The following is a 13615-nucleotide window of genomic DNA, read 5'->3' as shown; positions in this document are numbered from 1 at the left end:
ACCTAGGAGCTATATAGTTTCTTCCAATCGTGATGGAATTTTAAAGTAGTCCTACTTCTCACTTTGAGACTTAATATCTCTATTAATAAATTGAGTGCATTCCTTTTTTCCCTATTGAAAAAACAAAAGAGTCAAACCTGCCAAGGCTTTTAGTTTGGGGAGCAGAAAGATCTAAAAGGAAAACAGAAAATAACGATGGAGGCCCCTTGGACAGTGTGAAGTCCTAAGTACTAGTAGTAGTAGTTGTAGCTCTACAAGGTCATTACATGCTAGGAATAGAGATAACCAAGTGAAAACCCCTCATTTCACATTTGGTGAAAATGAGACTGAAGCTAAATAAGTCATATAAAATCTAAGGAATATTTCTTCTTAAGAATGACTTTCTGGGCTTCCCTGGTGGCGCAGTGGTTGAGAATCTGCCTGCCAATGCAGGGGACACGGGTTCGAGCCCTGGTCTGGGAAGATCCCACATGCCGCAGAGCAGCTGGGCCCGTGAGCCACAATTACTGAGCCTGCGCGTCTGGAGCCTGTGCTCCCCAACAGGAGAGGCCGCGATAGTGAGAGGCCCGCGCACCGCGATGAAGAGTGGCCCCCGCTTGCCGCAACTGGAGAAAGCCCTCACACAGAAACGAAGACCCAACACAGCCATAAATAAATAAATAAATAAATAAATAAAAATTAAAAAAAAAAAAAAAAAAGAATGACTTTCTTACCATGGAAGGTAAAAAAGAATTTGATTCTTAATTTTAATTCTTTCCCTTTCTTAATCTTTATTTTTAGCTGTCAGGATTTTGACACTTTTTCCTTCAGAATATCTTCTGAATTTATATTTGCCTTTTCATAATAAAAATTGTTAAAAATGTGGATTTCCAAGCCCCAAGTGAGATCTGTTGAATCAGGAACTCTTGAGAGTGGGGGCCCAGGAATGCAGTCTTAACACGCCCCCCTCCCCCAGATCAGTGTTCTCATCCCTGGCTGCATGTGAGACTCATCCCCAGTGCTAGATCTAGCAATGTTCAAAGTTCCCTGGTGATTCCAGTGTGCTGTTAGTGTTGAGACATTGCCCTTAAAAGTGTTTATAAATCACCTGAGGGCTCAGAGGATTTGGGATGGGACCTGAGAGTCTGAATTTCTAATAAGCTCCCAGGTGACCCAATTATTGCCGGAAAACATGTGCAATACAAAGCAGCCAATTCTTACATTAAATTTTGTGAACAGCTATGGAGATTTTGCTCCAGTCATTTCTGCACCAGTGATAACCTTGACTGTATATCAGAATCGCTCAGGTATTAGAAAAAAAATCCCTGGAGTTTCAGATTTAGGAGCCCTGGATTAATACTCAAACGTCTCTAGTTTTATTTAGTGGCACGGACAATTCTAATGCAATCCCACGGTTTAGATCACCTTGCTGCTTTATGATGTTCTCTCTGAAAGTTGCTCTGTCTCTTGTTTTTTTTTTAAATTATTTATTTATTTATTTATTTATTTATTTATTTTTGGCTGTGTTGGGTCTTCGTTTCTGTGCGAGGGCTTTCTCTAGTTGCGGCAAGCGGGGGCCGCTCTTCATTGCGGTGCGCGGGCCTCTCACTATCGCAGCCTCTCTTGTTGCGGAGAACAGGCTCCAGATGCGCAGGCTCAGTAATTGTGGCTCACGGGCCCAGTTGCTCCGCGGCATGTGGGATCTTCCCAGACCAGGACTCGAACCCGTGTCCCCTGCATTGGCAGGCAGATTCTAAACCACTGCGCCACTAGGGAAGCCCTGCTCTGTCTCTTTATTGACTAGCTCAGTGCTTCTGAACCTTTTATATGTCATGACACACATAGAAAATGATACCGTTTGTGTGACATGAGCAAATGGTCTCTTCAAAGCGCAGGGTTACTGGCCCAGGGGGGACTCCGGTGGCTACCGTTCTTGATACCACTGGTTGAGTGGCTCTGCCAAACTCCCCTCCTGGTGTTCCTAGAGCTCTGAGAGCCTGACACACTATATATATAGTGAGTGAGCCTTCAGTTAATGTCTCATTATTGTCAGTATCATGTGTATTCTGTATCACGAGTATTAGTGATGGGAATTCTTTTGTGATGTTGGATCAGAGGCCACATACAGCCTTATTGTAACTGTCTTCTTTTCTGGCTACGCACCATAAATCCTCACCTAAATTGTAATCATGTCCTGTAATCCATCCCCCTTCCCCCCCACCCCCACCCAATCCCACTTTAATAAACCCTGTGCTGAGAGGGCCACTATTGATCTGCCTTCTCAGATTTCTTACAGTTCATAGACTTTGGGCTATTTGCTTGGGTGCCTAATGGGTTCTCTCATTATTTTATGCACCTAAATCTTCTCTCTCAAAGATTTTAGCTTTAAGGGCCCAGATGCTGGCTACTATTGCTTTAATGTCCTCAGTTTCTAGGAAAATATGTTGTGCATCTAGGAGGCATTTAGGTACTTGTTGGCTTTAAAGCCCTTGATAACACACAATCTAGGTGTAGAAAGAAGGAAGGGGCCAAGCCTGAGGTATACACGACCGTTTTCTCTTTCCCAAACTGGGTCCTAAAGAATGTCTTTTTACTTATTAGTTTACTACACAGAAACTGGACTTTGATTTTTTTCTAGGTACTATAGGCTAGAAAGATGATTTCTTTCAATATATTAATTTTGTTATATCTGTTTTACCTTCACATAATGGGAACCCTTTGAGCAGTTTGGAATGCTTAGATATTGTCTTTAGGTGTTCAGGTTTTGACTTAATTGAGTATATTCTCTAATTTCTCTCACATGGTGATAGTCATTTAACAGTTCAACCCAGTGAGGTGCCAGGCACAATGCTAGAAGATGTAGGTATTAAGATGAATTAAACACAAGCTGAGGCTCAAGGCTTCGCATCCTAGCATAGGGGACTGTTTAGGTGCTCTAATAAAAGTGTAAGAGCTGTGTTGGCAGGACAAGCTTCACAAAATGCCACAATTGAATTCCTTTGACTTTGAAGGATGAATTAGTAGTTTTCAGGCAGGAGCAAAGGCATAGCATCATTAAAACACTTGGTAGGGACTTCCCTGGTGGTGCAGTGGTTAAGAATCTACCTGCCAATGCAGGGGACGCGGGTTCGATCCCTGGTCCGGGAAGATCCCACATGCCGCAGAGCAACCCAGGCTGTACACCACAGCTACTGAGCCCACGTGCCACAAGGACTGAAGCCCGCGCGTCTAGAGCCCGTGCTCTGCAACAAGAGAAGCCCACGCACCTCAACGAAGAGTAGCCCCCGCTCACCGCAACCAGAGAAAGCCCACATGCATAGCAATGAAGACCCAACGCAGCCAAAAACAAAATGAAACAAAACAAAAAAACACTTGTCATTTTAGGGGATCATTGCCCAGAAGACTCAATGCAGCCAAAAAGAAAACTAAACAAAACAAAAAACACTTGTCATTTTAGGGGATCATTGCCCAGTGCAGCCAAGCATGAAGGGTGTGTGGTGGGATTAACTGGAAAAAGGCCAGAATGTGGACTCCATGGTGTGAGCCATGGAAAGTCATGGGACTTTTTAGACGGGGAAGAGATGCTTAAGTCTGTACATTTAGAAACTGACTTCCTTCTCCAGGATGGATTGTTGGTGTGGAATAGGGAGACTATTTACTGGTGACTTCAACTTCTGGGAAGAAACTTTTAAACTCTGAATGGACCCTTGAGAACAATTGTTAGTAATATTAGGAAGAGGTTGAGTGTGGAACTTGTCAAGATTGATTTGAAAACCTTGTCCAGTGGATTTAAGAAGAGTTCTTAACTTCTTTTTATATCATTTTGTCACTTGAGCATTAGGGAGGCCAAAACTGTGCAGAATGCTTTAAGTATGGATTAACCTCAATTTAGGAATAAGATGTATTTTTAAATTTTGCAAGTCATTTTGGACTTACAATATATTTCTCTATATAAATATTGTTACGAGATGAGGTCATCAAATGCCTACAGATGGGAAGGGAGGCAGCTCTGTCACTGTGGAAAGAAACTGAGGCTTGGAATTAGAACTTCTGGGTCCAGGTTCCTGCTTTTGGGGAAATAACCTCTCAGAGGCCCAGTTTTTCATTTGTAAAATGGGAATAAATACAGGATTGTTGTGAGACTCAAATAAGAGGGCTTGTGAAGGTATTCTGTGAATTAAGTCAAGTACTAGTTATGAAGTACATGCGTTAAGGGATTAAATGTAGGGTAGATGGGAAACTGTAGTCCTGGCTGCGGTTGCAGGAAGGTGGCTGGCAGGTTACCAGAGAGGGGCAAGGGGAGAAGCAGCCCACCCTGGCTTCACAGTTCCTGCTCTCCTGCCTTGAGGAGGAGGAAGAGAGAAAGGACAGTGGGTCTCCAACTTTAGCGTGTAGAAGACTCAGCTGAGGAATCTTAGGAAAGCAGATCGCGGGGCTCGACTTCCCAGCAATCCTAACTGGGTGGGTGGGAGGGTCTGCGGAGGAGACCAGGACTTCTGAGTCACCTGCTGGGGCGAGGCGACCTGGGGGAAGGTAGGAGGCTGGGAGAGTTGGTGAGAGAGGTCTGGGGGATCTGGTGCTGGTTGGAGAGGGCATGGGATCTAGGAGCCCTTGAGGACTGAGCAGAACAGCGTGGAAGGACCCCCTCCTCCATTTCTTTTCCCGTTCCTCCTGCCCTCTTTACTGCTGCAAAGCTCTGCGGGCCAGGCAAGGTCGAGGCTGGGAAGCAGGGGGCGTCCCCTTCCCACTTTCCGAGCTGTGGCTGCAGGGAGGGGTGTCAGAGGGAGCAGAGCTGGGGCAGGACCTCGGGAATTCCACTGCGCCGGGGTTCCAGACTGAGAATGGGAGGCTTAGGCAGCGGGCTGCGCGTAAGCAAGGGGTCTAATTTGCACTGATCACTGGGACTCTATTTTTGAAAAAAACCAAAACAGAACTATTATATGCACACGAGTGTGTGTGTGTGTAGCTATCCATCAATCAAAGTATATTCAACTTTGGTTTATTATGTGGACATGGTTTAGGATTATTTAATTTCCCACCTTAATTATATGCATTAATTCAGCAAACATTTGAGTCTGGCTATGTGCTCAGCTTCTTGCTAAGTACTACTGTAGTAAAATTCAGTGAAACATTGTTTGTACCCTCAGGGAGTTACATTCTATTTTGTTTAAACAAGATTCTAATAACAGGAGAAGAATAATTTTCAGTGAAGCAGCAGCTCAAATCGCATAAGGCTGAAAATTGATATAATGTGACATATAATCTTGTACAAAATTTCTTTAATCAGAAAGTGGAAGGAGGGGCCCATTTAGTTTCAGAGTATTGGTAATTTGTGTGCTTCTAACAAAACTTAAGAGCCTTTCAGAATTCTCAGCCACAGGATTGCAATCTTTTGAATTAGGTTACAAAGCAAACCTTCTTTCCTTGAACACCTTTTTCTTATAGAATAGTTTTGGATTTTTTGAAAGTTTTCTTTATCTTCTGATTTTTAAAAAAAATGCTGTATTTACCTCAGTACCTTAGAATGACAAGAATAGCATATGTGTTAAACTGGAAAAATTGGTTATCAATTTTGTGACACTCCCAAAAGACTGTACACAGGATTGATAATCACTGGAATACATTTAGAGAAACTCATTTATAATCTTTTCTGTAGGCAAGAAGGCAAGAAAAGCTCTTTAGGGATACTTGAGGAAGTTTTTGTCATTTTATGTCTTTATGCTTAAATTATGCTCACAAGGTAGTATCTGCTTTACTTGCTGGGGCTTTCATTTTCAAATGACATATACATATAATTTATCTCAATTTTGAGTAAATTAAAGTATAGCTCTACACTTTTATAAAAAAAATTAATAGCTTCTATAAAACATACTGCCTTTATCCACGGATGAATTGTAACTTTTTTCTTTTATCTTTAAAATTAAAAAAGAAAGAGGGAAGGGGAATAAGATACTTAGGGTAAGGAGGCTCTGGCCTTTGTGTCAGCCCCTCCCTCCTCCACAAGAGGCCACACAGTACAGGGATCTTAGGTCAGAATTCCTGCTTCCAACCTCCCTTTCTCTATTTATCCACTTTGTTTCTTGGGCAAGTTCCTAAAGTTCTCTGGGAATCAACTTATTATCTGTATACCAGGGAAGTTTGGTACCTAACACATCGGATGGTTGCGAGGATTTATTGAGTTAGTTCAAGTAACGCACTTAAAAATGCCTGGCAGGTAATAAGAATTCAAATGTTAGCTGCTTTATTACTATTACTATTATTACTATTATTAAATTGAAATGAACAAAGGACTTCAAAACATTGGGCAGATTATGAATCGACCCTGGAAACTATGAAAGAGGGTCATTCAAATGCCAAGAAATCCAAGAATTGTCTAGTGCTGCACGGATTGAATTAAAGGAAGGCACCAAAAGGCACTTTGTATCTTCCATCCTTCTGAGAAGTTGTAGTATTCTGAGGAAGTAGAGAGATGATGATCTTGAGAAATCCTATGTATCGCTGCAGAAATGTGAAGGTCAAAGGCTAATTTAAAGGCATAATGTGAAATGCATTTCTGTTAAAGTCAGCAGAATACTGGATGCCCTCTTTTACCAGAATTACTTAGTATTATTCTAGACGTTTATTATTATTGTCAGATGGGAAGAAGAAACTAATAGTAAAATTATAAAACATGAGCAAAGTTATCTTTTTAAAATATTATTTAAAATGGAGAATTGAAGATGATAAACCAAAAAAAAAAAAAAATAAAAGAATTAATGGTTTAGTAAATGAGCCCAAAAGAAATACATTACAAAATAAATACACTTCAAAAATAAATACATTAACAATATCCAGTAAAGTATAATGAAAACAAAATTTCATGGTTATTAGCAGGAACAAAAAGATGTTAAACTCCCAGGAAAGACTTAATAAGAAATATGAGTTAACTATGTATTATGTATTAGCTCTACTGATAGGATTTTTGTCGATGGCAGTTGAAATGAGAGTTGAATAATTGAAGTTATATATCATGTTTATGGATACTAACATATACATATATATTATAAATATGTTTATTCTCATATTAATTTATGAATGAAATCACAATTATAATCTCTAAGGGATTACCAAAGTATAAGTGTGACAAGTCTTCAGTATGATAAGGTGGTATTTACATTCTATGACAGAAGAATGATTTATTCAGCAACATGATAGTTAGATCATTGAGAAAATAAAGCCCAGATTTTATTATGGTGGTGTGAAGTCTTTAAAGGTAAAAACCAAAAAGGGAGTTGGTAATAGATTTGTCAATAAGAAAAAAAAATCAAAATTTCAAAATGTCAAAGTACCATGTACAAATAAATGTCAAATGACAAACCTAGTTAAATATTTGTAGTTTCAATGATCTGGAAAGAGTAAGTCTTTTTCTTTTGTAACCATTAGTATCTTCTAGGTAAAATGCATTTTTTAATTTTTAAAAATATAAATACTTCTTTAAAAATAAGACAATAAGATCTGAGCTGTTTGTCTTTCATTTCTAAGAGTACTTTATAGTTCATTTCCGTAGTAGTTATTTAATCAGAAGCCTGCAGTACGGTGAATCTTGTGATACAAGGAAACTGAATGGTATTTTCTGGATTCATTTTAATGTGTTCTTTGTACTTGTACAGAAAGCAAACTATTGATTCTCATATGAGACTGGTTTTATTACTAGCTTGTGTTCTCTCTCTTTTCTATTTTCCTTCCCCCCCTCCATCTCTTTCTTCCTTCTTGTTTCATTTTAAATTTGTTTAAAAAATAGTAAAATGTATTATAAAAATTCAGATATTGCAGCATATATCTAAAGTGGTAGTTCCCTCTTTTTATCCATCCCCAGTCCTGTTCCCTGAGGTCACCATATTTCTTTATTCTGTTGCCTCTCACCATTGGTTCTATTCGCTTTGCAGTTGAGTTTGTGGAACTTTCCATACAAGGGTTTCTTGTATAGTGGTTGGCAAATAATAGCTCCTCATTTATTTTGTTGAATGAGTGTGTGAATGAAAATTGTAGATATATGCTTAATTCTTTTATAATTCAGTCTACTGATATTTTAAGCAGAGCCCTGGGACTTCTTTTGAAGAGTCCCTATTCTTTGCCCAGTCCCTAAAAGTTCAAGGTTTACAGTTCCCAAACTTTACCATGCTTATCTTTGTAATGCTTTTCGGTAGGGTGAAAACATTTTTTAATGCTAAAATAATAATTTACGTTTCTTTTTTCTTGCAGCTGCCTTTGCAGCAGTGTTGCACTGGTAAGATTGTTTTTCTCCTATGGTATATTTTATGTAGATGTTTATAGCCTACCGAACTATTTCTCATATATATATGAATAATTTGAGTTTAAGGATGAATGTATATTATTACATGCAGCAAACTAGTCTGAAAATGTAGTTTAATTGATAAATCAGAGCCAGAATAATGCAATTTTTTAATAAAAAAGAGATCTATTATTAAAGAGGTTATATTTGAGACTCTCCTTCCCTTAACATTAATATAGTGTTCATGTTGAGAGGAAGATTCATTCTTTTAATTTTCTGGATAGAAAGAAATATGAATTTCATAAATCAGACATTTCTGAAATGGTAACCCAATGACATTTATAGTTTAATCTATAATTTTATTTTACTTGGCTTAAAACTTCATTATTCTGGTTCATTCTAATTTTAAAATCTACTTTGAATTAGATTTTAAAATTCTTATAGAGAGAAAGTTTAGTAGAAATGTAAGATATACTGAGTGGAGAAACAAATATGCATATCATTGTGTTTGAGTTTTATCACGAAATGAGTTGCAAATTTTTTTTTTTTGCTTTTAGAGTTTCTTTTAAAATTATACTTAATATAAGTTTCAACACTGTTGCTTTGTTACTCTTTTGTTTTACAGGAGCCATATAACACACCTCTTTGAAAATGATCGTCATTTTTCTCACCTCTCAACATTGGAAAGGGAGATGGCTTTTCGCACTGAAATGGTTAGTTTTCATGTAATACTTTATTATAGTAGTTTAGTAATCTAAACATTTTAAGCTTTTCATCCTGGAAATTTTCAAAGATGTTCCAAAGTAGGAAGAATAGACAACTCCCCATTCTCCCAGCTTCAACAACTGAGGACACATACCCATTTTTCTGTCATCCTCATCTTCACACACCCATCTCTTTTTAAAGGAAACCTCGGATATCATTTCATCTGTAAATATTTTTCATATGTGTCTCAAAAGAAAGGACTTTTTTTTGTTAACCACAGTATCATTGTCACACTTGAAAATAATGAACGGCAATTACTTAATATCATCAGAGATCAGCCAGTGTTTAAATGACCTGGGGGAATGGGCATTTAATAACCATAATTCCTCTGTAAAGAAGAACTTTCCCATGATACTTATTTGGTTTGTTTCTCTGAGGTACACTTCACAGGAAAGACAGGAAAATGCTTGATTCTTTCTTTTCATTACAACTTTTCAGAAAAATGAGTTGGTTCCCTAGCATCTTCTAGTGGTGACCAATGGAGTTCTGTTGGTACTGCTTTTGGAGTACCATTATGGCCTGATAGATTTTAACATATTTTTTAAACTTACCTGTCTTTAGCTGGTGAGAGCCCTTGCAGTTCTCTCTGTCTCCTTGACATGACCTCACTAGTATTCTGTAGCTTCCTTACTTGCTGGTACTACAAGACATTTCCTCTCCAGACCTGGAATCATCCAGTTTTCCAAGGAGCCCTGATTCCTTTCAGTAGCACATGGTATTTAGAGACAACAATTTTGGTTCTACAGGTGCTCACTGATAATATTTTATATTATATTGGCCATTGTGTCTAGGCCTTTTTAGTAAACAGAATTAGGAAACAGTTTTTTAAAAGGAGAAAATAAATTATTGATTTATGTTTCTAAACTCAAATTTAGTTTTAGGTGGTTTTTACTTTTTTGATATTAAATTTGTATCTTTTCTGTTAGCTTGAGAATCTTGGTTTCAAATTACTTATACTTGAGGAATAAAAGTATCAAAGATATTATTAAAAATGATTACTGAAAATAATTTAAAACTTTCTTGCAGTTCATTTTGACTTTAGGATATATTCCATTAGGGGTGTACAGTAAAATTACTATTGATATATCTTAAAGTTACTAGAAACCCTCTCCCAACTAGATAAATAATTAATTCTTCTTCTTTTTTTTTTTTTTTTTTGCTATTTAGGCATGTAAAATTTTTTGTTTTTAAATTTTAATTATATAAGATATTTACATGGTTCCAAAATCAAACCTACAAGGTAGGTTGTAGTTTCCTGGGGCTCTCATAACGAAGTACAATAAACTAGGTGCCTTAAAAGAGCAGAAGTTTATTCTCTCACGGTTCTGGAGGCTGGAAGTCTGAAATCAAGGTGCTGGCTGTCCCATGTTCTCTCTGAGACTCGTTCCTAGCTTCTCATGGTTCTGGCAATCCTTGGCTTGCCTTGGAGGTACAGTCACTCCAATCTCTGCCTCTGTCTTCATGCAGCATTTTCCCTTATGTCTCTGTGTTTAAATTTCCCTGCTGTTATAAGGATACCAGTTATTTTGCATTTGGAGTCCACCTAATCCAGTATTACCTCATTTTATTTTGATTACATTTGCAAGGAACCTATTCCACATAGGTCACATTCACAGGTTTTAGTGGACATGAAATATTGGGGGACATTATTCAACCTAGTACAGTAGAAAGTATTTTAAAAAACAGTGATATGAAAGCTAAATACGATGGTATCAAGAACCGTTCTTTTCCTTTTCTGGGTAGGCAGATCACCTTGATATTTATAAACCTTAAGCTGAGTTTAGAGTTTGATAGCTAATGGTACTGGCTACCAGGGGAACTCTAGACAGAACTGTATAGCAGATGGAATTGGTTCATCTGTTTTGCCCTACGCTGCCACTTCTGCTCCCTCATAAGGCTTCTACTACTTGCTTGTTTTTTGTCCCATGTAGTATTCCAACCTTGATATCTTTCCTAATTAGCATGTCAAAGCAAAAAATTATTTTCCTCAAAATGGGAGTACTACCACTGTCCCTCTCTTCCACCCTCAGAGCCCCGGTCCTGCAGGGTACTTACCTTATGCTGAGCTGAGAAGAAGGAAAATAGTCTGTAAAACTAGCTGGCATCTGAATGTAACTTACATGTAATACATCAGTGTGTAGCCTTCCTAATATACTTGTATTTTTACATATAACTCTGGAGGAAAGGTGGCTGATAGTACCATTTTAAGGATTCAAATAAGCATTTAGGGGGAAACGTTTTTGGCTGAGGATGATTGCTTGCTTCATGGTAAACTTAGGTTCCATAGTAAACCACTCACTCATCCTGTTCAGAAGATAGCCTTTACTAACACTTCAATTAGTATGGGTTATAGGGGTTTCTTAAATGAAGTGTGCTGTCTGAGTTATATTACTTTTTAAATGTTGAAACTATTTTTGAAGCTATTTTGAGATCAATTGTTTCAATCAAGACGAGGTTATACTAAGATATGTAAGCTTTTTGCAACCTGAGCATTTATTAGTGATCAGAAACCTGTGAAATTAATTGTAGCTGTTACTTTCTTGATTGCTTTATTTTTCAAAAACAGTATATTTAAGTTTTTTTTTAAGCTAATAAGAGGCATAGTAATTATGTACTTTTAATCATCACATGTGCTTATTTCAGGGACTATATTATTCCTACTTTAAGACTATTGTGGAAGCACCCTCATTTTTGGATGGAGTATGGATGATTATGAATGATAAGCTGACTGAATATCCCCTTGTTATTAATACATTAAAAAGGTTCAATCTTTACCCTGAGGTAAGATACTTTTTCAATTGTGATTTTTTTTTTTTTTACTTTTTAAAGTATTACTTATATTAAATGCTGATTCTAAATCTAAGATGTAATTCAGTATATTAAATTTTATCTTTTTTTAAAGAAAATGTGTATCTTTTCTTGGAAAGGAATATGGAAAAAAGATCGTTATTAATTTTGGGGGTCTTTAACTGATTTTATGGGAATGATTAGTATGATTGCATGGTTTACAAAGTATGAAAACTGTCTAGATTTGGTATGTTTATAGGGATTATAGCAGAGGAGCGCCATTACTTGTACTTGTCATTTGCCAAATAATGTTTCTTCCTTATCTGGGATTCTTCATTTAATTGAATGCACTTTTCCCCTGTGGGAGTGGAAGAAAGGAGCTGAGATAGGAAGGCAGTGATATCAGTAACCTTTGACCTCTCCTTCACCATCCCTCCTTCATTTGACGCATCCCTAAGCATTCTCCAGGACCAACCTGAGATGTAACTTCCTCAGTGACTCCTCTTTGAGGTTCTCCTGTTAAGCGCACGTCCCCTGGGCTCCCCCTTCTTAGCATGCTGATGCTGCTAGAAGGCGTGCTGCCTGATGCCAGGGCCATGGTCTCTGTGGGATCTCAAGCCCGGGCTCAGTACCAGCACGAAGCAGGGCTTTTGGTCATTTCCCATTGAGTGAGAGGAGTCCAACTTCCAGATCAACTGAGTTAGCCTGATTGATTAGTAAGGCAATAGAGATAGAGGAGATAGAGACCAATAAATAATCACCAAAGTACTTATTGAGTACTTTCTATAACCATGTACACATTTACTTTTACAGCAATGGGATCACACAACACATAACATTTTTTATAAGTGCTTTTTGTCTTTTAAGAATATTTAAAACCATCTTCCTAAGTCATCTTTTCTTCAACAGCATCATGTTTTATGGCTGTATATACAATCTACCATTGTTTATTTAGTCCATCTTTTATGAAAACTTTGGTTGTTTTCAACTTTTAAAAGATCTAAAGCTGCAATAAGCATCCTTGAAGCGAAATCTTTACACATATTCTTATGTTTTTTTAAACTATAAATATGTTGATGTGGAACTATTTAGTTCAACAGAATATATGTTTTAATGATTTTGGTACATGTTGCCAAAATGCTTTTTAGATAGGTTATATTCCCACTAGCAGTTTTTCTGAAAATGCTTGTTTCCCTGCATCCTTGCTAATTTAATAGGCTGAAAAAAGTTAAGATGAAGTACATGAAGTATTTTGTTCATTGCTGTATATACGTGTGTGTATGTATGTATATTTTATTCAATGCTATATCTTAAAATGCATTTTCACTTTTAAAAATAATTGCTTATTCATGCCCTTTGTCTGTATTTTTATTGATATTTTATAAGAGCTCATTTATTATATGCAGGATGTTAATACTATGCTGTATGGATAAGATATTTTCTCCAGCTTTTTGTTGCCCTTTAGTTTTGTACAGTATGATGAGAATGTATTTTTTCTGTTCAGAGATATCATATCTATGAAGCTTTTAGATTTATGGTTTTCATTCATATATGTAAAAAAATCTTCATTCTTAATTGTTATAATTACGGTTTTGAGATTTACCTTTTTAATTTATCTGGAATTCGTTTGGATGCTTAGTGTTGGGGTAGGAATCTAATGTTACATTTTTTCAAAGTGGTCTTCTGTGTAACCTAACACTTGGATGAGTGGTCCGTCTTCTCCCTGCTTCTTTATTATATCCAAAATTATTATACATATATGCTTGCATCTGCTTTTGGACTTTGTGTTCAGAGTTACCTTAGGTTGAGGTC

General features: G+C 37.2%; 1 protein-coding gene across 3 annotated transcripts in view; it reads left to right on the top strand.

Moving 5' to 3' along the window:
• DPY19L1 (dpy-19 like C-mannosyltransferase 1) overlaps nucleotides 1–13615 on the top strand; it is a 245109-nt gene that overhangs the window by 8657 nt on the left and 222837 nt on the right. For all 3 annotated transcript variants that reach the window (XM_082471750.1, XM_082471749.1, XM_082471748.1), the window contains exons 2-4: nucleotides 8221–8245; nucleotides 8877–8964; nucleotides 11660–11797. In XM_082471750.1, coding sequence (XP_082327876.1) covers nucleotides 8221–8245; nucleotides 8877–8964; nucleotides 11660–11797 — 251 coding nt within the window. The remainder of the gene's footprint in view (nucleotides 1–8220; nucleotides 8246–8876; nucleotides 8965–11659; nucleotides 11798–13615) is intronic.

This window comes from Balaenoptera physalus (assembly GCF_965194825.1).
Source record: "Balaenoptera physalus genome assembly, chromosome: 8".
Lineage (NCBI taxonomy): Eukaryota > Metazoa > Chordata > Mammalia > Artiodactyla > Balaenopteridae > Balaenoptera > Balaenoptera physalus.
Note: the sequence above shows the minus strand (reverse complement) of the source record. Positions and strands in the feature narration are given on the sequence as shown.